The 25,688-nt window shown below is 46.8% G+C and overlaps 1 protein-coding gene and 1 long non-coding RNA gene across 4 annotated transcripts in view; one reads left to right on the top strand and one right to left on the bottom strand.

Annotated features, from left to right (window-relative positions):
- Nucleotides 1-19,872: 19,872 nt before the first annotated feature.
- Nucleotides 19,873-21,088, bottom strand: LOC110339380. Its single transcript, XR_002381515.2, has 2 exons — nt 20,457-21,088; nt 19,873-19,983 (listed from the first exon to the last, which is right to left on the bottom strand). It is a non-coding gene; the product is annotated as an uncharacterized LOC110339380 (long non-coding RNA).
- Nucleotides 21,088-25,688, top strand: part of Ak4 (adenylate kinase 4) — a 45,324-nt gene continuing 40,723 nt past the window's right edge. Inside the window, exon 1 of one of the 3 annotated variants that reach the window (XM_005086641.4) lies at nt 21,088-21,332. In XM_005086641.4, the coding sequence (XP_005086698.3) occupies nt 21,188-21,332 (145 nt within the window). In that variant the 5' untranslated portion in view covers nt 21,088-21,187. Of the gene's footprint in view, nt 21,333-21,486; nt 21,637-25,688 lie in introns of those variants that run through there. The other 2 variants (XM_040757106.1, XM_040757105.1) reach the window with 2 other exon arrangements.

Here is a 25,688-nt window from a genome sequence, read left to right as displayed (position 1 = left end):
CTTGCCTATTGCTCAAGCATGTCTTTAAATTCAAGAGGTTAATTTCTTTGTTAAATTCTCCCACCCTGTCTGTCTGTCTGTCTGTCTGTCTGTCATCCATCCATCATCTCTCTGTCATCTATCATTGATGGAAGCTTGATGTAGAGGGGGGTACATGTACAGAAACCAGAGAAAACCTTTGTGTAAACAGCTCTTTCTTTTCACCTTTCACATAGTTTCCAGGAATCAAATTCAGGTTTCTAGGCTTTTGCAGCAAGGACTTTACCAGCCGGGCCATCACACTGACCCTCCACTATGTTTTGTACATAGTGTCTGTGTCCTGGTCCCACTGTCCTGTCAATATTTACCTACTCACTTTTCCCTACTGGGCTGTGAACAGTTCCTGGGCAGCCACTGTGTCTCTCTTGGCTGTACTGGCAGGGTCTTATCACCACCCCTGGAATATGTGACATGCTTTGGATGTGTCTTTCTGAAACCCAGAGGAAGCCTGGCTTGCAGCCGTCAAGTTGGTACCTACCTTGCTTGAGTCTCTCTGTGGCATCAGGTTTCATAATGGAAGGCTGTGTGTTCTGCCCTGGCACTCTTGCTTTTCTACAGGCATCCTTCAGCTGTTTTTTCTAGATGTTGTCTGTAGCACGATAAATAAAAGACCTAGAGACAGATACTGGGGTTCAAGCGTCAAGCTGCAGATCAGAAAAGCAAAGCAGCCAGCTACTAGCTCTTACCTCTCCAATGCTGGGATTAAAGGCGTGTGATCCCAGGTGCTGAGATCACCTTTGTGTGAGCTGTTTCTTTTAGGACTGGATCAATTTTGTGTAGTCAGTGTGGCCTTGAACTAACAGAGATCTGTCTACCTTTTGAGTACTGGAATTAAAGGTGTGTCTCACTACTGTCTGATCTCTGTAGCTTGAGGCCGGCTTTGCTTTCTGTACTCCCAGGCAAACTTTAATAAATCATAAATAATATATATCATTACAGTTTTCTTCACAGCAAAGAAAAGTTCTTAGTTTATAATGCTCATTGTGAATTAGGTTTTAATGCAAATACTTTAAGACATTTAGAGAGCTGGAGGAGATGGCTCAGCAGTTGAGAGCACTTATTGCTCTTGCAGAAAATCAGTTTGTTTTTTTTTTTTTTTTGGTTTTTATGAGACAGGGTTTCTCTGTATAGTTTCGGAGGCTATCGGTCCAGCCTGGCCTCGAACTCACAGAGATCCGCCTGCCTCTGCCTCCCGAGTGCTGGGATTAAAGGCGTGCGCCACCAACGCCCGGCTTGGCTTTCTTGGCAATCACTTTATCCGTTGAACCATCTCACTAAGCCCCATAAGTAATTAATTTTCTTGGAGTAAATTAACAATTTATTAAGAGTTTTCCATGTTTTAGGCATCTAATATCCACTATCAATTTTGTGTGTGTAATGTATGTGGAAGTGCATTTGTGTGTGTACGTGTGTACATAAGTGTCAAGACCAAAGGTATGGTACCTTCCTTGAGTTCTCTCTACCATATTTGTTAACATGCTTGCTTAATGAGGCCAGAGCTCATTGATTGGCTAGGGTTACTGTCCAGTAAGCCCCTGGGATCCCCCTGACTCTGCCTTACACTCCCAGTACCAGGGTTACAGACATGGCCTCTAAACCCATATTTTATGTGGGTGCTTGGGATCTAAACGCAGGTCCTCAGGCTTGTTCAGAAGTTTTACCGACTGAGCTGTCTCCCCAGCTCCCACCATCTCTTTTTAACCTCAAAGCACTCCAGGGACGAAGGTGTTTTCATCCTACTTTACAGATACTGACCATGAAAGGCGAGAGAGGTGATCAGGAAAGGCTGCACAGCCAGAGTAGTAGAGCTGAGATTCGTGCCCTGGTACATATGGACCAAGGGTTATGATCATTCAGCTGTGCACACCGCCTCTACCCATGGCATAAAGGTGGAAACAGTCCCTTTTGCCACACCAGGACGAGGAGGAACCGCCTGTCTGTGGGCCACTGCTGTTTGTTTGTCTTTCCATTTTCATGTGTATGTCATGTTCAAGTGTATTCGTACGCATGCTTACTTTGGGTGTGTGTGCTAGAGCATGTGGAGGCCTGAAGTTGGTATCTATAATCACCCTGTTTGTCACTCTTCCATTTCACTGAGACAGAGTCTCTCAAAGCCCAAAGCTTGCTGATATGGCAGTGAGCTTTCAGTGTTGGGCCGTCAATAAATCTATCACCGAGTAAGACTGCATCAGCCAACTGTGATAGCATCTCAGGTGGGGAGGGGAGAGCCCTGCTCTGGTCTGTACTGAACGTTCTTCTAGAACACGTAATCACACACTCAGTGACTGTTTCCAGGGCATCCTTTATGCCAGGACTAAGAATGTGGTGGCCTGGACAGTCACAGCCTCTGCTCTCACAGAGTTTACATCTGAGTAGTTATTGTCTGAAGTTCTGGCCAAAGTGATTGAGTGGGTTTTTGACATTCGGGTCAGTGTATCAGGAAAGAGAAACAGGAGGTGAAATCATGGGAAGGACCAGCCGAAAGGCACAAGGATGGTAGCAGAGACCTGGAGATTAGACTCGCTTGTCACTTAAAGTTGTGAATGTGATCAATGGCAGAAAACAGCTAGCGTTTAAGGAAATGATTCTCACAGCTGCCAATAGACTGCCTAGACAAGTCATAGGTGTCCAAGGAGAGACCGCTCATATTCAGGGATGCTATTCAGAGAGACTGTGGAGCTATGACAAGAAGCATGGGGGCTCATGGTTGATGGCCTGGTTATAATAACCTACTCTCTGGGTGACTTCAGGCAAGTTATTGTAACCAGGGGAAAAGCAGTCCCTCCCTCTGAGGAATGTTATGAGTTGCCTGAGATGACAGAGCCAATAGTTAAGTCTCACCAGTAACTCCCATGCAGCTGGGCTATGTGACTTTCACACTCTTTCAAGTATATGGTTTTATGTTTGTACATCCAGCCTCTTTGAATCCATTTTGCATGGATTTCTATCCAACTGTCTTGGCTAGGGGATGGCAGGACAGCAACTGTCGGTCCCCAAATTCCCTTCCCAGGAAGCTGTAGGGTTTTATGAGGTGTAAGTGGAGCACCCAATTCTTCTAGAAAGAATAGCTTTCCTTGCTGAGCCAATGGTTCTTCATCTCGTGGCAGCCATACCAGGAGCTCTCCGAGGGTGCTTGCAATTTTGAAAGAAATGACTTCAAACTTGAAGGCAAAGGGAAAAAGAGGGGGTTGTCTCCAGGCGGTGGTGGCGCATGCCTTTAGTCCCAGAACACTGGAGGCAGAGGCAGGTGGATCTTTGTGAGTTCGAGACCAGCCTGGTCTACAGAGGTAGTTCTAGGACAGCCTCCAAAGCCACAGAGAAACCCCTGTCTCAAAAAATCAAAAAAAAAAAAATAAATAAAAATTAAAAAAAAAAGAAGGGGGTATGGTTGGTGATGGAAGACTTGCCCAGCTAGCTTGAGGTTCTGGCCCACGAAGGGAAGAAAAACAGGAGTGTTGTGGGGTACTTGAACAGTCGTGATCAAGGCATGGTTTAATGAATACCCTCCTGTTATGAACAGCTAGGGCCCCAAGATCTTCCTGAACAAATAGGCTCTGTCAGTGGGAAATGTGATCTGATTTTTCCTCTTCCTTTGCCACAAAAAAATTCCACTCTGACTAGCAGCTCTTTCGGCGCAGAGCCAAGAGGCAGGAGCCTCTTTTCCTACTTTTACCCTTCCCAGACCACAGAGGCCCAGAGGGTGGTTCCAGAGCTTGGCCTCTTAGGTTTCCTTGCTGCCACCAAAGACCTGTTGGTGTCAAAGGATATTTATTCAGCCCCTGCAGAGAACTGGAGCCTCCCTGCCCCCTCCCTTTTAGGTGTGCAATGAGGAGTCACCAGGGAACCCTAATGGGAGGCTGGAGCGGATCGTGGATATTAGAGCAGGTTTTAGACGTAAAGCACCAGTTGAGAACTTTCCAGTCTTCAAAGTGTGTACTACATTTTGGTTTGCTTTTGATTTATTCGTTTTGAGATATGTTCTCAGTAACCCAGGGTGGCCTGGAACTCACCACATGTTGGAGGATGACTATGAACTCATTTCTTGCCTCTAAGTCTTGATGCTAGGATTGCTTTTTGATATTCTTTTTGTTTGCTTGGGGTTTTTTTTTTTCTCTCTGTGGCTTTGGAAGCTGTGCTGGAACTCACTCTTGTAGACTAGGATGGTCTTGAATTCACAGAGATCCTCCTGCCTCTGCCTCCCAAGTGCTGGGATTAAAGTCATGTGCCACCACCGCCTGGCACTTGTTTTGTTTTTGAGAGAATGTCTTACTATGTAGCCCTATCTACCCTGGAGTTTGATGTGCACATCAAACTGACCTTACATACACAAGCCTCTGCCTTCCAAGTGCTGGGATTAAAGTCATGTGCCACCACCGCCTGGCACTTGTTTTGTTTTTGAGAGAATGTCTTACTATGTAGCCCTATCTACCCTGGAGTTTGATGTGCACATCAAACTGACCTTACATACACACGCCTCTGCCTCCCAAGTGCTGGGATTAAAGTCATGTGCCACCACCGCCTGGCACTTGTTTTGTTTTTTAGAGAATGTCTTACTATGTAGCCCTATCTACCCTGGAGTTTGATGTGCACATCAAACTGACCTTACATACACACGCCTCTGCCTCCCAAGTGCTGGGATTGCAGGCATGTCACACCATACCCTTTTGTTTGTTTGCTTTGATTTCGGTTTTGAGATAGCCTTGCTGACATTCTAATAATCTCTTACAAGCTTATCCAAGTGAATTTCTCATCATGATATTTTAAAAATAATTACATAGCAATTGTCACCCCTGCCAAAATTGCAATATCTGGCTATATTCCCAAGGCTGGACCAAAAAGGCCTTCAATAAATGTAGTGACAGATTAAATGACTGAATGGCTATTTTGGTAAGAGGTAATGAGCACAATTCTTTCTAGAAGGGAAAGGGAAAGGACTAAGGAAGGCGGGAGGACATTGGTGATATGAGATTTGAGCCGGGGTGCAGAATCAGACAGTGGGGAAGGGAGGCAGAAGGGCTGAGGGGATGAGGTTCATGTAGCGCCCAGCCAGTTCACTTCGTGTGGGTAGAGGAACCTCATGGAATTCAGAAACAGGAATAAGGATATAGAGCATGAAATCAGATGTGTTGGGGGCAGGCTTGAAATCTCAGCACTTAGGAGGTAGAGGCATGTAGATCTCTGTGACTTTGAGGTCAGCCTGTTCTACATAAAAAGTTTCAGGTCAGTCAGGGCCACATAATGAGACCCTGACTTTGTTTTTTAAAAAATGGGGGGGGGCGTTCTGAGCCTGGAGTTCCTCTCAAAACCTAATGTAAGGGATTCACCCCCCTTCATATTTCCAGTCACCCTACCAACCACTGGGTCTGGGACCAGAACCACATGGAGCTGGACTCCAAACTCTACTTGAGACCTCCATAGTCAGTCCCCTTCCCCCAGGTGCTGACTAATCACCAACCACTCCCCTGTGTCATCTGGGAACTACTTAGAGTCTCAACCCAGAGTCCGAACCAGAACTTCAGTCATCCTGCCTACTGTGCTGATCTGAGACCACTTGGACTTTGAACCTGAAATGAGAGTGGCTCCAAGACTGAAGGCTAAGTATCATTCAGCTGGTTCATAACCTGACAGATCAGAGAGACAGCAAAGACCCGAACATCTACTCAACCAACTATCCATGCCATTTCGGAAACACAACCATGAACAAGAACAATATGCCTCCTCCAGAAACCAGCACCTATTATAATATTTCCTCAGAGATCAGTTTATCTGAACACAACAAAAGGATTTCAAAATATCAAGTATGAATATGCTCAATGAACTTAAAGAGGCTATGAAAAAAATGGCTGAATGAAGACCATGAAAACACAATTGAATGAAATAATGAATACAATTTAAGATATGAAAACAGAATTTAACAGAGGGATAGAATGGCTAAAGAAAAGTCAAACTGAAGTAAAGCTTAAAATGAATAAAGCGGGAAGTCACACAAAGCGCTCAGAGACAATCCTCACCAACAGATTAGATGAAGTAGAAGAGAAAATATCAAGTCTTGAAGGTAAAGAAAAAGGAATGAATTAATCAGTCAAAGAATATGTTAAATCTAAATAAAAAATACAGGCAAAAAACATTCAGGAGAGCCAGGTGTTGGTGGCGAACGCCTTTAATCCCAGCCCTCAGGAGGCAGAGGCAGGCGGATCTCTGTGAGTTTGAGGCCAGCATGGCCTACAGAGCGAGTTCCAAGACAGCCTCCAAAACAATACAGAGAAACCCTGTCTGGAAAAACAAAAAACAAAACAAAAATTCAGGATTCAGGCAGTGGTGGCACACACCTTTAATCCCAGTACTGGGGAGGCAGAGGCAGGTGGATCTCTGTGAGTTCAAGGACAGCCTGATTTACAAATTGAGTGCCAGGACACTGGTGTGGGCCGTGATAAGTAGGTGTCAAGTTAAGAGACAAAAGATTACATTAGGGAAAGTGTAAAGGGAGCCTGCACTCCATAATTTAGAGTTGCCTCTTTAAGTTGTTTCATGTCTTTGAAACTTAAAGGGTCATGGTGCCGAATGACCTGCCCGGGATTGTTCAGGTCTGCAGCTTCCATTACCGGGGCCACCAGCGGGCAGTATTGGACCCCTCCTTTGGGTCTTCCCTCAAGATCCAAGAAGGGCTGGGTCATATCATAGCAGGAGTCCCATTTTTCAGAGTATGGAGGAGGGTTTCTCTCCCTGTCCTGTCTTTTCTTAATTCGAGTTTTTTTTTAGTGCTTTTTTAAGGGCCACAATCTTAGCAAGTAACCATTCCTTCTCAGACTCTGAGTCAGAGTCTGAGCTACTTTCATTTTTCTAGGTCTGACCGAGAAGGATATAACTGATTCTGACTGGAGTCCTTCTTTTTGGGTCAAGCCCCAAGATCTCTACCTGTTTTTTTGTTGTTGCTAAGAGACTCCTCCTTATCCTCACTAACAATGGAGCCTCTAGTTTTGGGCAGGGTCTCTTCAGATGATTTATCCTCACTCTCTGCCTCTGAACTCAGGGAGGCTTGAGTCTCAGTCTTTTGTAACTCTGAAAAAGCCTCTTTTGTGGCTTGAACTACCTGGCGGTGGCGAACCTTATCTGTCAAAAGTGCACCCCTCACTAATCTCCATAAGGAGAATGTGGATGGGGGCAAGAACTCAGATCCCTCTTTTCATAAAAGTCAATGAAGATCACGACGGCAAAACTCCTCCCAATCTGGGATATTTAAGCTCCCCCAGTAATGAACCATGGATTTGCTCATTCGATAGATTTTAGAAAGCCTTTTAGGGTTTTAGCCTTGACTGTAGTCCCCTGTCCTTCCCCATCGTTTCTTTTCTTATTCTCCCCAATCTGTCCCTGGCCGGCAAAAGGGACAACTCCGTCCACTTACCTCGCTTTCACAATCTTGGTGGGACCTCCAATTGCCATGCACACTGTGCAGCTATGCAGCTTGTGTCCGAGAAAGTGTGGAGGGTGTCAGGTGGGTCAGGAAGAGGCGGTTAGTCTTTGGAAAAGGTCAAGATTAGGGTGTTCCCCTGGGTGAGCCCTCATCAGGAACTTCTTGCTCCGGGGCACTGTATTGTTTTTAGTAAACATTGTCTTACAGCTGCCTGCTCCCAGGCTGATGGGGAAGTGGGCCTCCAGCCAATGTCTGTTGTTCCCACACTTATATTCCTTATTTATGCTCTGCCATGTAGTGGTATCTTTCTTAGGGTGGCATATTCACCTCCTGCTCCCTCTGCACCTGGTATCTCTACAGGAGGCACTCGAAGCCGAGCGTTGGTGGCGCACGCCTTTAATCCCAGCACTTGGGAGGCAGAGGCAGGCAGATCTCTGTGAGTTTGAGGCCAGCCTGGTCTACAAAGTGAGTTCCAGGACAGCCTCCAAAGCTACAGAGAAACCCTGTCTCAAAAAACCAAAAAAAAAAAAAAAAAAAAAGGCACTCGAAGGAAAACTTTAATATGAAGAGGTTAACTACATTCTAGATGACACAGGGAATAAATAACCCCAGGACAGTTTATCTAAAGTCGCTTATGGTTGCATATTACTGTCCCCTTGGCACTTTTTTTTTCTGACTAGGAATCTAATTTTGGGTTTTTGAGATATAGTCTGTCATTGTCCTGGGATTCCCTATGTTAACCAGGCTGGTCTTGAACTCATAGAGATCCACTGGATTCTGCCTCCAGGAGTGCAGGTACAATCACACCTACCTCAAAATTATTTTTCTCATTTATTTACTCATTTGAGGGGAGGGGGGAGGGTGTGCATGGCTCTGTAGTGATATGGAGCTCAGAGGACAATTTTTGAGACTCTCTTCTTCCACCTTGTGGGTCTTGGGGATCAAAGTCAGTTGGTTAGGTTTGGTGGTGAGCCACCTGGCTGGCCCTTTCTAGAGTCTTGAGCATGCTAGAAAAGTACTAAACTATATCCTTCCCTAAGAATGTTTTGATTCATTCATCCAAGTTATTTTTGGCAGCCATGTGTCAGCCTCATCAATGCCCTGAGACAAGGCAAATAAGGTCCCTAGGAGATGAGCGTAGAACTTGGAGCCAGACTGCTTGGCTTGAGTCCTCTCTTGACTTTCTGTATAATCATTGACAACCCAGTGATTGTGTATCTGTTTTGTGACCTGTAAAACAGAGACTCTACAGCACTTTGATTGGATTGTGTATTAAACTGCAAAGGAGTTAACTCTGACCTTAACTAGTGGGTAGCACTCAGGAAACATTAGCTGTTAATATGATTCTTCTGTTCACTTTTTAGCACAGGCTGGCCTGAAACTCAATTAAGTGGTGCAAGATGGCTTTAAATTCATAGTGATCCTATTGCTTCTGCCTCTGGATTGATGTGTTTTGTTTTGTTTTGTTTGTTTCATGACAGGGTTTTGCTATGTAGCTAAGGCTGGCCTGGAACTCACAATGGCTCTGCCACTCTGGCTTTAACATGATTCTTCAAGGGGTCAAGTGGGGGAGAGAGGTGAGAACATTTGTCTACTTCTTATAGGTAAAGAAGCTAAGGTTGGGGCGGGTGTTGGTGGCGCACGTCTTTAATCCCAGCACTTGGGAGGCAGAGGCAGGCGGATCTCTGTGAGTTTGAAGTCAGCCTGGTCTACCAAGCGAGTTCCAGGACAGCCTCCAAAACAATATAGAGAAACCCTGTCTCGAAAAACAAAACAAAAAAGCTAAGGTTGGAAGGTTTAGCACACTTCCTATGTCTAACAGTCAAATAGTAGCCTGAGACTTTACCCTCTGTCCCATTGGATAGCAGGTCACTGTCTGCCAAGCTGAACAGACTCCACGTGGATTTTTGTTTGGTTTGGTTTGGGTTGGTTTTTGGTTTTTCTGAGACAGGTTTTCCCTGTGTAGCTTTGGAGCCTGTCCTGAAACTGCATCTTGTAGACCAGGCTGGCCTTGAACTCACAGAGATCCACCTGCCTCTGCCTCCCAAGTGCTGGGATTAAGGGTGTGGGCCACCCAGCTGTTTTTTTTTTCTCAAGGACGTTTCCTACGTTTTATTGATTCTATTGGCAAGGGATGGAGTACTTTTTGTTGTTGGGTGGTGGTTTGTTTGTTTGTTTGATGATTGTTACCAAGCTTTATGGAGTTCAGGCTGACCTTGAACTCCTGACCCTCTACCTCCCAAGAGCTAGGAATACAGGCTTGTGATGCCCTGCCTGGATAGAGGTGGAGTTCTTACTTTTGTTTCCTGAACTTGGACACTTTGGTATTTTCCAAGCTAGGCAGTCCCTGCCTCCAGCACCCCAACTCCCTGCTTCTACTTTTTGGAGATAGGATTTTACTCAGACTTATTTTTGAACTCATTCTGTAGCCTGGGCAAAGTTTTTAATATATTAAATATTTGTGCTTTTAAGAGAGTTGACTCAACTGTTTGTTTCGCTTCATGTACATTCACGGCTAGCCTGGAACTCATTATATAAACCAAGCTGGCCTAGAACTCACAGAAGTCTGCTTGCCTTTGCCCACTGAATACTGGAATTGAAAGTGTGTCCCACCATGTCTGGCTTTTTAAATGTTTCTTATTGGAGGACTTAGAAATAAAATGAAAGAGCCGGGAGTTGGTGGATCATGTCTTTAATCCCAGCACTGGGGAGGCAGAGGCAGGCAGACCTCTGTGAGTTTGAGGCCATCCTGGTCCAAAGCTACACAGAGAAACCCTGTCTCAAAAAACAAAACAACAACAACAACAACAAAAGAAATAAAATCAAAGACTGCATTTTTCAAGACTCCACACCCCAGGTTATCTCAAGGGTGAACTCTGCAAGGACCAGTTTCTGTGTGTTCAGGGTAAACAGAACCTCTGAAAATCTAAGTACCCTGCCTAGCAGGATGGGTCTGTACTACAAAGCTAGTTGTGTACCTCCCCATTTGACTATCAGATTATTGAAATAATAGGCACCAAGACATTGACACTCCTCCATGTATCTTGTCTCATCCTGTGAAAGAAAAGCATTTCTCCTGGGCCAACCAGAAGCAGAACTTTCCTCCTTCCAAGAAATCTGGACCTGTCAGACCACCTTCTAGGAGAATGGAGCTGAGATGATGGGTCAGAGATGGGCAGGACCACACTTTCACTACTGTCACAGTGCCCCAGACCTTGGCAGCACTGACTCCATGATGGAAGTGCCATTCAGGCTGTAAAACTCAGCATGTAGACAGAAGTCACCTACCAAAACTAAAGCAAAGAGCTAATCCATCATACCATAGTTCTGAGGAAGTCTCTCAATGTAAAAACCTTGCTTTTGGGCTTCTGTAGTTCTGCTTCTGGCTAACAGTTCTTATTCTCTGAAGCATGTCAACCCAGGGCATGGTTTTTGAACTTAAAAGCTCACCCTGAGGAAGTCTTGGGTCTATACTAGGATCCTGAACACCCAGTGTATTCAGTGGCCACCAATAAAGACTTTCTGTTGATTTAAGCCATTGTCCTAGAAGTTTCTGGAGAATACCCCACCACAACTGTGACTGCTTAGTTATACATACTTCTTGCTTTCTAGTTAAACCTAAACCACATGTCAGGAAGTCCCCATTGTCCCTTTTCCTAGTAACCACATTGAATAAATCTCCTCACTCTGTTTTTCAATATTAGTTTGCCACTCCTTTTATTAGCTTATTGAGGACAGGCAGCTGAGGCCCTCTTGTTAGGGCTGTCACGGGCACAGACTCTGGTAATGAAATCATCAGTTAACCCTTCTGGAAGCAATGTGCACGAGCTACTGAAGAACCCTGTGTCCCAACAGTTGAAAAATTACTAAGCTGTCCCGTCCTCGGACGTGAGCAGCTGCACTTAGAAAGATAGACATCCTCCCCTAGTGGTCCTCAAGGGCTTGGAAATATTTCCCAGATCTCAGTCCTCAAGGACTTGGGAACATTCCCTAGACCTCAAGGTCCCAGGCTAGTCACAAAGTTCAGCCAGGCACAACCATTACCTAAGACAGATAACGAGCCAGACAGCCACAAGCGTGCGTGTTTGCATGAAGGTCTGGCACCGATTACCAAACTCCCCTTGTACCCCCACCATTTGTGGTTTTAGGCTTTAAAACCTTGCTGTAATTTCAGCTCGGGGTTTACTCCTGCTATGTGTTTAACTCAGCTGTAGAACCTTTCAGGGCTCCAGAAAGGGTGGTGAATTAGCTGGACTTAGAGGAATGGGTAGACATTCCCTTATTGTGGACTGACTGATTGGCTTTGTTTTTTATTTTAATTAAAAATTATTGTATATGTGTGCTTTGCCTGCATGTTTGTGAACCAACCACATGTGTATTTGGTGCCCAGGAGGCTAAAACAGGGTATCGGATCTCCTGGACCCGGAGTCAAGTCCAGCTCCTCTGGATGAGCAGCCAGTACTATTGACTGTTGAGCCATGTCTCCAAGGCCCTGGTGATTTGTTTGCTCTGGTTGGTTTTTCAAACAGCCTCATTGCCTTGACTGACCAGCAACTCACTATATAGACCAGGCTGGCCTTGAACTCATGCAATTTCTCCAGCCTCAGTCTTACAAGTGCTAGGATAAAGGGTGTATACCAGCCTTCCTGTCTCAGTCTCACAAATGCTAATATCCTGGGTGTGTACCTCCGTGCTTGGTTAGCAAGCCCCTCTTTAGTCATACAACTGGAGTACCAGGGTGTGAAAGCGCCAGATGGGAGCAAGAAAGAGAGCTGGTCAGAATACGTGAGACACATGGAGGCAGTGTCTCAGTGACACTCGCTGAGACAGTGTCACAGTGAGGTCAGAGTACAGAGCCTGTTGAATCATCAGTGCTCACTTGTTGGCTAATATAAACATGAAACACTTTATTTTTCTCTAACCCTTGGACAGTTGGTCTGTGTAGTAGTCAGCTTTGTGTCACTTAATGAGATAGCTGACACTGGCTACTTATGAAGTAAGAAGAGGTTTGTGTTGACCTATATATAGCTCTGGAGATCCAAGTGTAAGTGGATCGTTATAGCTCTGGAGATCCAAGTCTAAGTGGATCGTGCTGCTGAGTGGTCGTGAGAGACAGAGTGTGTGTGTGTGTGTGTGTGTGTGTGTGTGAGAGAGAGAGAGAGAGAGAGAGAGAGAGAGAGAGAGAGAGAGAGAGAGAGAGAGAGAGAGAGAGAATCACTTTTGAATGTATGGTTCACAGTGAACGAAGAACCTTCTACAAGGTCCATCTCTTAGAAGGTCACAGCACCTCTGAGTACCCCCCCCCCATTTTGTGACCCAAGCCTTCACATATGGACCTTTGGGAAACACTCATCAAAACACAGCCCAGGTGATTCTAGTACATTTCTAGGTGTGGGACCATTGAACTAAATGAATGGTGTCAACCAATAGAGATGAGACAATTTGTATTTACAGTTTTTATTGAGTCAAAGGCTCTTACTCTACATTCATTGACTGGCTGGGTGTAGTGGTACATGCATACAATCCAAGCCCTTTCGAGGCTGAGGAGGCAGCAGAATCTAAAGTCCAAGGTCATCCTTTCATATATAGTAAGTTTGAGGCCAATCTGTACCATATAAGAACCTGCCTCAAAAACCGGGCGTTGGTGGCGCACACCTTTAATCCCAGCACTCAGGAGGCAGAGGCAGGCGGATCTCTGTGAGTTCGAGGCCAGCCTGGTCTACAGAGCGAGTTCCAGGACAGCCTCCAAAACCACAGTGAAACCCTGTCTCGAAAAACCAAAAAAAAAAAGAACCTGCCTCAAGAAACAAGACAAAACAAGCTGGGTGGTGCTGGTGCACGCCTTTAATCCCAGCACTCAGGAGGCAGAGGCAGGCAGATAGATCTCTGTGAGTTGAAGGTCAGCCTGGTCTACAAAGCTACACAGAGAAACCCTGTCTTGAAAAATTAAAGAAACAGAAATTACCCTCTTTACTTTGACTGGAAGGCTTCCTGACAGATGTATTTAAATTATTTCTGAATTTGGATTCGTTGTATCTGATAATAGTAAGTTATTTATTAAGTCTGGGTCTTGCTACATAGCCCTGGCAGGTCTGGAGTCCCCTACATGGCACAGGGTGGCTTCAAACTGAGGACACTTCTGCTTCTGAGTGTTGGGATTCTGCTGTGCCCAAATTCTGAACCCCAAAATGACCAAGAGGTCAATTTCGATGCAAAAGCAAAGAGTCTTTTATTGTAGATGTTTAAGGAGCTAACCCCATTAGCTTGGGCCCTTCACCTGGTAATCATGACAGATGGCTGGAGAAAGACCCCAAGTAACCTCGAGGCAGGGATCTTAAAGGGCAATGTAAGGGGAGTGTCTAGGGATATGAAACAGTCTCAGGGTTGGTGCGCTTCCTGGTTTGGGTGACCCCCCCATGTTCATTGGTCAACTGGTTGTTATCAGGGCGGTTGCTATGTTCTGCACATCACTGTTGTGCACTGTCCGTAAAGCACACCCAGAGCCGTAAAGCACAGCCCGCCAGCTAACTTCTGATTGGTTCCTTGCCACGAGGAGGGCATCGGACCTTAGTGACCAGGACAGGAGCAGCAAGGTCGTGCAAGCACATGTTGGCCTGTCCTGGCTGCTAAAATGGAGTACTGGTCACTACATTTCCATATCTAATGCAGGAACTCCTACACACCTGTATATCCTTAGGGTTGGCTCAGAGCCTGCATGCTATATTAAATGAACAAAGTTGCCGGAATCAGTTGGCAATCAAGTAATGCACCCAGACCAGGATTGTTAAAATGTTTTCCACTCGTGACCCCCATATGTAGGCATGCAAATCAAACATTTAATGATAATGAATAATAGAGATGTTAATTTTAAAACAATTCCTTGGGCAGGGCGTTGGTGGTGCACACCTTTAATTCCAGCATTCAGGAGGCAGAGGCAGGTGGATTTCTGTGAATTCGAGGCCAGCCTGGCCTACAGAGTGAGTTCCAGGACAGCCTCCAAAACAATACAGAGAAACCCTGTCTCAAAAAAACCAAAAAAACCCCAAAAAACCAAAAACCAAAACGAAAAACAAGAAATTCCTTGGTATACATATCATTTTATAATCTATTAAAGAGGAAAGAAAATTCGCATACTAACCAGATAGACATGAGTATCTATTTTTCCATAAAGAATTATATCTTGGCTAGGTGTAGTGGTGCACGCCTTTAATCCCAGTATTCTGGAGGCAGAAGCTGGAGGATCTCTGTGAGTGTAGGTCAGCCTGATCTATATAATGAGTTTCAGGACAGCCAGAGCTACATAATAGAAAAACCTCATCTCAACAAACCATCAACCCCCTCCAAACAAACAACCAAAACATGATTTAAATTTTGCTGATAGTGGGTACACATGCCTAGACTCCCAGCCTTTGGGAGGTAGAGGTAAGAGAATGAGGAATTTAAGGTTGTCCTTGGCTACACCTGGAGTTCAAGGTTAGTTAGGGCTACCTGAGCCTATGTTTCAAAAGCAAACAAGCAAACAAACAAACAGCCAACTAACCAAAGAATTAAATCTTTCCTGAATATTTGATACTTCAGGAGAAAATAAAAATGGGTGCAGTAAAGAAACCAAAACAGCTGCTCCTTGGGCCAAAAGGGAAAAATTTATTCCAAATTGTCAAGTCTGTCTTCCCAGAAAGCAAGGAAAATCAACAGGGGAAAAATGTCTGGAGTTAAATGGGAACCAGAGCAAGGGAGCTTGTGAAGAGGACTGAGGGAGTCTAGAGGCTATTACCATTGCCCTTGACCAGTTAATGGGCACCACAGTCATGTGTTAATGGAAAGCCACAGGTTCCAGAGATAAGGAGAATGATTCCTTTTTAGCAAGCCGGAACTTTCTTCAAGCCCCAGAGGGAATGGTGGCTTTTGTCTAAATGCCCAACCTTGGGAAAAGAACTTTCTTAGGGGACCAGAGTAGGACATAGAACACCTTCAATGTCTTTCCGAGATGATCAGCATTTTGACTTATATTAGCTCATGCTTTTCTGGCAAACCCAGTAATTAATAACACAGTAAAAGTAAACTAAGGACTGGAGAGATGGCTTAGATGTTAGGACCTGGGTTTGGTTTCCAGTAGCTACCTGATTGCTTACAATCATTCTAACTCAAGTTCTAGGGGACCCCACGCCCTCTTCTGACCTCTGGGCACCAGGCACAAGTGTGGTGGACAGACATACAGGGAAGAAAAACATTCATACACATAAAATTCAATCTTTTAAAATGTATTTAATAAGTTCAAATTTACTGCAGGCCACACATATCTCCTACTGATGCCCCTGCCTCAGGCCCTTACAGATTCAGCAAAGACTCATACTAGAGTCACCCATGCTAAATTCCATGTCTCCAGGCAGCAGCTCAACTGTTCATCTGATCTTCTGAGAAATCAGGATTGGAACAATACAGGCAAATCTTCCAAACAAGCAAATTCCTATCAGTATGACAATGAAGAGGCCTCAGGTTTAGTCTTTACACTGATGAAGTGACCCCAAATGACTTGATGATGTTAATGATCATCTTCCACTAGTCTTCCTGCTGCCACCTTACACAGACTAGAACTGTCAGGCGTGGTGGACCAAGCCTGTAATCCTAACCCTCAGAAGAAGATATGGGGATCTAGTCCTAGGCAACATCGGGCTGAGACTGTTTCAAAAAGCATCAAGAAATCCCAAACCAAAACAGATGTCATGGTGTCACCTTGAATCATCGGGAGTGCCTCGGGGCCTGCAAGGGTTCACAGTGAGGTCTAGGGCAAAACATAGTAATACAGGATGCCAGGGGGTCACTGTTGCTATACCATTAAGGGAGAACTCTGTAAATTATATGGAGTGCCTTCTTGTTGCATCTGCTGCGCGGCCTGTGCCCGAGAACGTGCTGAGGGTGTCGGGGGATTGACAACACAGAGACTCGTTCAACGATGTAAAGAAAACTTTAAGCAGGCCCCAAAAAGGTTCAAGAAAACTTCCTAAGAAAGGCTCCCTCCAGAGAAGCTTCTGCTGTCTCCTCTCTCTGGCACCAAAAACTGATCTGGGGGTGTCAGAAGAGGCGGTTAGTCTTTGGACAAGGTCGAGGTCAGGGCGGTTTCCCTGGGCAGGCCTTTTCCAGGAACTTATTGCCTCGGGCACTGTATTGTTTTTAGTAAACATGTTTTTAGTAAACATTGTCTTACAGCTGCCTACTCCCAGGCTGAAGTGGAAGTGGGTCTCTGCTCAAGGTCTGGTGTCCCCACACCTTCTGGTAGTTGTCATAGCAAAAGAATGGCCGTGTCCCTTTCTAGCAGAGTACTCCATCATATAAGGCTGGTGACTCAGAATATTCAGCACAAATAAGAGACGGTAGCTGGGTGAGGTGCTGTACACCTTTGATCCCAGCACTTGTGAGGCCAAGGCAGGAGAATTTCTGTGAGCTTGAGATCAGCCTGGTCTACATAGTGAGATCTAGGATAGCCTGGGCTACATAGTGAGACAATGTAGCAAGAAGAAATGGAAAAGAGAGCTGGTTCAGACCATTATGGTTGGGACCCGGATGGTGGAATGAAAAGGGTGTCTCCTGCAGGCTGTCCCCTGGCCTAATGAATATCAATGGCATTCGTGCACACCCCCTACAAAAACACAGGCACACAAAGTAAGAAAATAAATTTAAAAGGGCAAGTTCAGTGGTACAAGATGACCATTTCAAATTCATGGTCTTCATACAAAAACAAATCAGAAGAGCCCCAAGAATCCAGTAAGTAGTGGAATGAATTGGTCTGGCATGGTATAATTTATTACATTTGTTGTGTATTCATGAGTATGTGCATATGCATGGGAAAGCCAGAAGCTGAAGCTGGTTATCTTCAAGAAATACACTCTATTATTTGTAAGTGTTCAAGCAACGTATTTACCATTCATTAACAATTTACTTGCTTCTCCTGGGACTAGAGAGACCAGCAATAAAAGGCACTTGTTACTCATACAGAGAATCTGGATTGATAGCCAGGCCACACATCAGATGGCTCACAATCGACTTTAATTCTAATTCCTAGGAAGCCCAATACCCTCTTCCTGCATCTGAGGGCACCTACACACATATGTTACACACAGACACACCCACATACACAATTTTAAAAAAATCTTTATTTTACCTGCCTCCCTCCATCCTTTGTTTTGGAGACAAGAGTCTTCCTATGTAGCCCTGGCTGTCCTGGAACTCACAGAGATCTGCCTGCCTCCGCCTCTCTGGTGCCAGGATTAAAGGTGTGCACCACTACATGGATTCACCCTTCCAATTTTAACAATGTAAGTACAAAACTAATATTTATCCTAGTGCTTGGAAGCAGAGGCATGTGGATCTCTGTGAGTTCCACTCCAGCTTGGTCTACACAGTGACTCGTGGCTATCCGGGGCATAAAGATGCTCTCTCAAAAAAACAACAGAAAGCAAACTTCCTACTGGGTTTTACAATTTTTTTTTTTTTTTTTTTTTTGGTTTTTCGAGACAGGGTTTCTCTGTATTGTCTTGGAGGCTGTCCTGGAACTCGCTTGGTAGACCAGGCTGGCCTCGAACTCACAGAGATCCGCCTGCCTCTGCCTTCGGAGTGCTGGGATTAAAGGCGTGTGCCACCAATGCCAGGCGGGTTTTACAATCTTATTTAAACTTTATTTTATGTGGATGGGTGTTTTGCCTGCATGTATGTATGTGTACCATATGCATTCCCGGTACCTGAGGAGGCCAGCCCTCTTGGAACTGGAGTAACAGATGGTTATGAGCTGTCATGTGGGTGTAGAGAATGGAACCTGGGTCCTCTGAAACAGTACCCAGTACTCATTTATTTTTAAATTTTACATATTAATCCCAGTTCTCGCTACCTCCTCGAATCTTGTTTCCCCCACCTATCCTTCACCCACCCCACCCTCATCCACTCCTCAGGGAGGGTATGTAGCCAGTATTCTTGTTTTTGTTTTTTTCGAGACGGTGTTGTATTGCTTTGGAGGTTGTCCTGGAATTCACTCTGTGGACCAGGCTAGCTGGGAACTCACAGAGATCTGCCTGCCTCTGCCTCCTAAGTGCTGGGATTAAAGGTGTAAGCCACCATACCAAGCCCCTCCTGGGCTTTTTAAAATCAAGTTTGTGTTTCTTCAAAATCATATCAAGATGAACAGCTTCAGGCTGTTTTCTCCAAAAAGCACTTCTGTTTGGGGACTATCTTTTCTTTTCTTTCTTTCTTTTTTTTTTTTTTTTTTCCGAGACAGGGTTTTCTGTGGCTTTAGAGGCTGTCCTGGAACTAGCTCTTGTAGACCATACTGGTCTCGAACTCACAGAGATCTGCCTGCCTTTGCCTACTGATCGTTGGGATTAAAGGCATGTGCCACCACCACCCGGCTGAGCACTACCTTTTCGAGGTTCCCTGGAGACAAACAGCTGAAGTCCCTGTCAACTGTACCCAGCCTCTTATACATGGGTGCTGGGGACTGAACTCAGGTCCTCATGCTTTTGTGGCAAGCACACAGTAACTTTTTTTTTTTTTTTTGGTTTGGTTTGGTTTTTCGGGACAGGGTTTCTCTGTGTAGCTTTGGAGCCTGTCCTGGCACTCAACAAGCTCTCCAGGTGGATCTGATTCATGCTCTTGTCTAACAATCACTGTAAAGAACCATCATCTGTTTATCACACAGCATATGGCAGGAACATGAGAGAGTTAAGCCCCCTCACCACCCGGCTTTGGTGTTTTCTTTGTTCTTCAGCAAAAGGCTCACCGAAGGAGTTCAGAATAAAGTCTATAGCACATTGGGATATTTTAGGAAGTGAGTCTATGGAACAAATGTTGGCCCAGGGGTTGGTGGCCTGGGTGTGTTGTCTTGCCACAACTGTGTGTGAAATGGCAACCAGGGGAGGTGAGGTGGCAAGACACCATCTCAGGCTCTGTCTCCTGCCCCCACAACAAGGGCCAGGAATCTAGAGGAGGCTCTTTGCCACAATGTCCCTGCTGCGCTGCTCCTCACCACCTCTCAGTTACGGATAGCACTGATGAGAACTGTGCAAAAGGCTCTTGTAAGGGAGGCAGGAACCCTAGGAAGGGAGGTGGACACCCCAGAGTGGGCAAGTAATGGAAATGGGTTTTTCCTTTAGTAGGCTTCCTAGTAATAGAAGGTGCAGAAGACAGGTTTGCAGGTGATCCTCCCAGCACTTGGGGTGGGACATTGAGGGCTCTCATGTAACTTGGAAACAGAACTGAGAGAGGAGGCAGAAGGGCTTGGTGAGTTCAACACCAGCCTGGGCTACAAAGTGAAAGCCTCACTCAAAACAAAAGCAGAGGCACGCATGGTTGGTATATGTCAGGGACCAGGAAAAGGCTTCCATTTGAGTTAGTGAATAGAAAGTTGGGAATAACACATCTTGGGCACAGAAGTCTTGGGATCATCTGGCTTCAGGCCGGTGCACGAGCGAAAGGCATCCTTTTATTCCTCGTTTCCAGGGTGCTGGGCTTTGGAGCCAGTCAGGGGTTCAAAACCGCGGCTGCAACTATGGGGGCAGGATTAGATCATTTGTTATTGGTGTATACCCAACACACAAACTAGCGTTAGACAACACAAGAGAGGCGTTTCTTTTTCTTTTGGTTTTTCCAGGCAGGGTTTCTTTGTATAGCTCTAGTTGTCCTGGAAATCGCTCTGTAGAGCAAGCTGATCTCGAACTCAGAGATCCCTGTCAGTCTCTGCCTTCCAAGTGCTGGGACCGAAGGCATGGGCTACCACCAGGCTTTGTTTTTTTTTTTTGTTTTTGTTTTTTTGAGACCTGGTAAGTAGTTCAGGCCCGCCCACAACTTTTTTATTCTCTTTCCAGGACTTGCTGTGAATACTGGTGTAAGATATCCTAACTTAAGAGATAGTCTCAGGGGGTTCGATTTCCCCCACATGGATTAAAACAAGTAAGAAGACCACACTCAACACAGCTAAGTATATGAATGGTTCGTATTCCAAGCCTTTCTCCATCCGTACCTGCAAAGGTTGCATAATAATATCACATAGCCTAGAATTGGACTCCGAGTAGGCGCTCAACAAGTTGTGTTTTTCCTTCCCCTTGACAATAGACTGGGTCCCCAGGCGGTTCCTTTCTCTCAGGGCGTCTCCATCTCCGTTCGCCCCCGCAGCCTGAGTCTGGCCCCGGACACACCGGGAGGGGAGAGGAGGGGGCGCGGCGGCTGTAGCCAGGAGCCCGCACCCGGCTTACGTAAGAAGCGAGTCCCGCGCGGCCGGTCGGGCAGAGGCGGCGCCGCCCAGCGCGATCCTGCTTAAGTCAGGCCGTGCTCCTTTATACCGAGGTGTGTCTCCGGCTACTCGGGGCAGAAGTGGGCACCCCCTAGTTTCAGGCAGCGGCCACCCTTGGGATGCGAACTGCTCCCGCTCAGCCCACGTGCGGGAACCGGCAGGGGACCCCAGGGATCGCTCGCCTGGGCTGGGGTGCAAGGAAGGACCCGGGTGGGTCTAACTGACCTCTGACCCTAGACAGCTGAGCTCGCAGGGCGGAGACCCCGCAGTGCTGCACCGGCGTGGCCCCGGGCGAGGAGGTGGCGGAGGGCGGGGCTGAGGGGCGGGGCCGTCTTAAAAAGCCTCTCCTTTCCCGGTGTAGGGGTGGCAGGCGAATCCCTGCGTGCAGAGGGTGCCGAGGCAGGGATTGTCGGGCAAAGCGCGCGGGCTGCGGTCCAGGCCACCCTATCCCCTCCAAAGCCATGGCTTCCAAACTCCTGCGCGCGGTCATCCTCGGGCCGCCCGGCTCGGGTAAGGGCACCGTATGCGAGAGGATCGCCCAGAACTTTGGCCTCCAGCATCTCTCCAGCGGCCACTTCTTGCGGGAGAACCTCAAGGCCAGCACGGGTGAGGGGATGGGGCAAGGGGAGCGAGGGTGGAGACAACCTGGAAGGGGTTGGTAGGGCCGGGAGCTGGGCAGTCGCGGCACGGGTCCCCTCGGTGCCGGCGCCCTGCCCCCGCCCGTCCGCGTGTGCCTGTGCGGACTCGTACGTGCCGCGGCGCATGCAGCCAGCCGCCCGCCCGCGCGGCTTAACCGCGCCCGGAGGAGGCCGAGGCTGGCCGGCAGCGCCTCCCACTGCATCAGTGGCTCGCGCGTGGGGAGGACCTTGCGCTGCAGGCGGAGGGAACGCGAGCCTCTATGCTCTCTCCCGTAAGCAGGGTCCCTGGGTCCCCTGTTGCTGTCTTGCCGAGCCGCGCGTCGCCTCCCCCGGGCGAGGAGCTGGGGACCGCGCGCCTCCCACCTGTGGGAGTCGCGTCCGCCGGCGCGCTGGGACTCTGTGGCGCTCCTCCACCGTCCCCCGCGCGCGCTCGGGCCTGGAGCTAAGCACTGCATGGCGGCGAAAGGCCTGTGGTCACCGCAGGCGTCCGCGGCAAACTGTCCCCGCTAACTCCCCTCCTCCTCAACCCCGGCTTGGCCGCCTGGAGACTCGTTCTGATAAATTGCATTTTGAGTTCTGCCTTTCTGCAAATGGCCTTTTGAGACTGGCTCTGGGCGGATGCGGTGAAGTTGGGGATCTGGATTGCCCCATCTCTCCCTAGTCTTGCAAATTCCTGGTTTCTTTCCTCTTCCTGGACTCCGGGTTCCAAGGGGATAAGCCGGAGAAGGAAAAGCTACGGTGGGGAACTGCGGGTGGTGTACGCTTCTAGGATGTAGATGAGGGTAATTAGCAGCTCCCTCTTGAAACGTGTTACCCATGAGGTCCTTCCCTATTTGTTTTCATCTGTGGCCAAGGTGGATATTGCTCCTTGTGGGATAATTGTTCCTGAATATGCATTTCCTAGGCATCTACACGTGTGAACAGGTGGGTGGGGATTAAAAATCAACCACTTTAAGCATCTGGAAGGCCGCTTATTCTTCTGAAGCAGGATATAAAAGCCAGCCTTTTTGTTTTTGGATTCTCGGTACCCTTCCTTACCCCTGTGTCTGAGATAGAAGCGTTTATGTGTAATAGATTGTATAGTTATCTCCAGTGATTTTCAGATAGGCTAGGTAGGTACTGCACCACTGAACGACACCCAACCTGCTTAAAATTAAGTTTTTTTTTTGGTTTTTCGAGACAGGGTTTCTCTGTGGCTTTGGAGGCTGTCCTGGAACTCGCTTGGTAGTCCAGGCTGGTCTCGAGCTTACAGAGATCCGCCTGCCTCTGCCTCCCGAGTGCTGGGATTAAAGGCGTGTGCTACCAACGCCCGGCTTAAAATTAAATTTTTAAAACTTACTGGTGTGTGAGTGTGGTCCTACCATTGTGCACGCGGAGCTCAGGTTCTCAAAGTGTCAAGTGTCTCTATTTCCAGCTTTCCCACCAGCACTTAGACTTGAGATGGGGCGTTATTAAGTTAACAGTCATTTTTCTGTCCTAGTAGTCGGGGTTATAGGCGCACCTCATCCCCCAGTTAGATTCTTACTGTGTGCCGCGGATGGAACTTCATGCGGATGTGAGTGCGAGCTACATACATACATCCCCTTGTCTAACGTACTGTTCCAGAATTTGGAATACAGTTGCTGGGTGGGCGGGTGAAGGGGTGGGCGACATGAGGGCTCGTGTAGGATTGGGCTTCTTCCAGGTGAGGCTATAGAGAATAGTTGAGACAACCAACGGCTAGCAGAATATCCAGCCCATTTCATACCACCCTCTGCATTTTGCTTCTGGAATAAGTTTTACACAGAACTTGTGTGGCTGGACTAGTGGCCCTTTTCTTTTAGATGGGCAGTAGAGGTAGCCACCTTTATCGGTGACTGCACTCTGTGCACTTGATTTCGAGATCACCATTTACTGCTGTATATAGTTGCTGGCCTTCATGCTGAGGCAGTAGGGGAAACCTGGCAGCTTGATGGTCAGGTTCGCGTGGTTGAGGAGATGCCGGCATCCACGATGCTCCTCCCAAGTTGGAGAAGGAAGGCGGGCTCCTGGTGCTCTGTCTCCTGGACTCTGCTGTTGTACATGAGGGCGAAGACTTGTGATTGCTCATCAGCTCAAGTCTGAACTGTGGCTTTGTACAAGTGTAGCCCTAGGTGCTGGAACTAGGTCTGCAGATCAGACTGGTCTCACACAGACCCACCTGCCTCTACCTCCTGAGTCTAAAGGCCTGTGCCTCCCTCCATCCAACGACTCCCTTTCTACTTTTTTTTTAAAGACAGGGTTTCTCTGTATTGTCTTGGAGGCTGTCCTGGAACTCGCTTTGTAGACCAGGCTGGTCTCGAACTCACAGAGATCCTCCCGTCTGCCTCCTGAGTGCTGGGATTAAAGGCATGCATCACCAACACCCGACTTTTTTCCACTTTTTAAAAGAGCATTAAGAGAGGAGATAGCTCCAGGTGGTGGTGGTACGTGCCTTTAATTCCCAGCACTCGGCAGGCTGATCTCTGAGTTTGAGACCAGCCTGGTCTACAAGAGCTAGTTCCAGGATAGCCTCCAAAGCCACAGAGAAACCCTGTCTTGAAAAACAAAACAAAAAAAAAAAGAGATAGCTTTTCTCGACTTACAGAGTTTTGAAAGCTTTTCATTTGGCTGTCTTTTGTTCTCATTTTAAACAAGGCTAATTTATTATTTTTAAATATTTACTTATTTATTATGCACATAGCATTCTTCCTGCATATATTCCTGCAGGACAGAAGAGGGCACCAGATTTCATTACAGATGGTTGTGAGCCACCATATGGTTGCTGGGAATTGAACTCAGGACCTCTGGAAGAGCAGCCAGTGCTCTTAACCTCTGAGCTATCTCTCGGGCCCCCAATTTATTATTTTATATGTATGACTATTATATGTATAGGAACCATGTTCATGTGTGGTACCCACAATAGTCAAAAGAGGGCGTCAGTTAATGGATGGTTGAGACATGGATACTGGAAACTGGGTCCAGGTCCTCTTGAGTACCCAGTGCTTTTAACCACTAAAACCACCTCTTTAGCCCCTTTCAGTTTTTAATATTAATTTTCCTTCTCTTTTTTAATTTGTTCTTTCGAGACAGGGTTTCTCTGTGGCTTTGGAGGCTGTCCTGGAACTAGCTCTTGTAGACCAGGGTGGTCTGGAACTCAGAGAGAGATCTGCCAGCTTCTGCCTCCTGAATGCTGGGATTAAAGGTGTACACCACCAATGCCAGGCTTGTTCTAAACTTTTGTTTCTATAATTTCTTTTTCCCTTTGAGACAGTGTAGTGTTGGCTGTCCTGGAACTCATTCTGTAGACCAGGGTGGCCTTGAACTCAATCTGCCTGTCTCTACCTCCCAAGTAATGGCATTAAAGAAAGATATGTACCACCACTGCCCTGCAGGTTTCTTTTTTTTTTTTTTTTTTTTTTGGTTTTTCGAGGCAGGGTTTCTCTGTGGCTTTGGAGGCTGTCCTGGAACTAGCTCTTGTAGACCAGGCTGGCCTCAAACTCACAGAGATCCGCCTTCTTCTGCCTCCCAAGTGCTGGGATTAAAGGCGTGCGCCACCAACGCCCGGTGTCCTGCAGGTTTCTATCCCTTTTTTTGTTTTTGTTTTTCAAGACAGGGTTTCTCTGTATTGTTTTGGGGGCTGTCCTGGAACTCCCTCTGTAGACCAGGCTGGCTTTGAACTCAGATCCACTTGCCTCTGCCTGCCGAGTGCCGGGGTTACAAGCATGTGACATCAAGGCCCGGCAGGTTTCTATCCTTTTAAATGCCTTCATCCCTCTACCCTTTTCTCCCATAGTAAAAGTGACTTAAGTGTTTTTGGGAATCATCCCCCTCTTTTTTTTTTTTTCTTGAAAGTGGCTTATTGTTAGTGGACTTGGTGTGTATGATGTCATTCTATCTCTCTAGAGACCTATGTGAGAGTCTTAGGGTCCACTCTCTTTTAAGTAAGGACACCTGCTGCTTGCTGTTAACCTCCCTGTGAAGCCAAGAAGCCTTCTGAATATACAGTTTATAGCTGAAGTTTGAAGGTAACGATGAAACACAGGAAGTCAGTAGGCTCAGGCTATCTGCTACAGCCTGGATTTGGGCATGCTCTTGCCTCCTGCAGCCAATCTGGCAAAAAGCTGCCCTGCAGGAGAGGGCCTATCTGACCTCACTGCTCTAGAGAAGGAAGTCTTCTCACTGCCTTGCGGAATCAATCCATCTGCTTCCTCTGCACTTACCATGTTGATTGTATCAGCTGCTTGTTAAATACAGTAAAACCAAGGCCGGTAGCTGTCTGCTTCATCTACTGGCTGTATATATATGTACTGTGTCAGTGTACCTG

This window comes from Mesocricetus auratus, unplaced genomic scaffold (genome assembly GCF_017639785.1).
Source record: "Mesocricetus auratus isolate SY011 unplaced genomic scaffold, BCM_Maur_2.0 Super-Scaffold_100014, whole genome shotgun sequence".
NCBI classification, from domain to species: Eukaryota; Metazoa; Chordata; class Mammalia; order Rodentia; family Cricetidae; genus Mesocricetus; species Mesocricetus auratus.
Note: the sequence above shows the minus strand (reverse complement) of the source record. Positions and strands in the feature narration are given on the sequence as shown.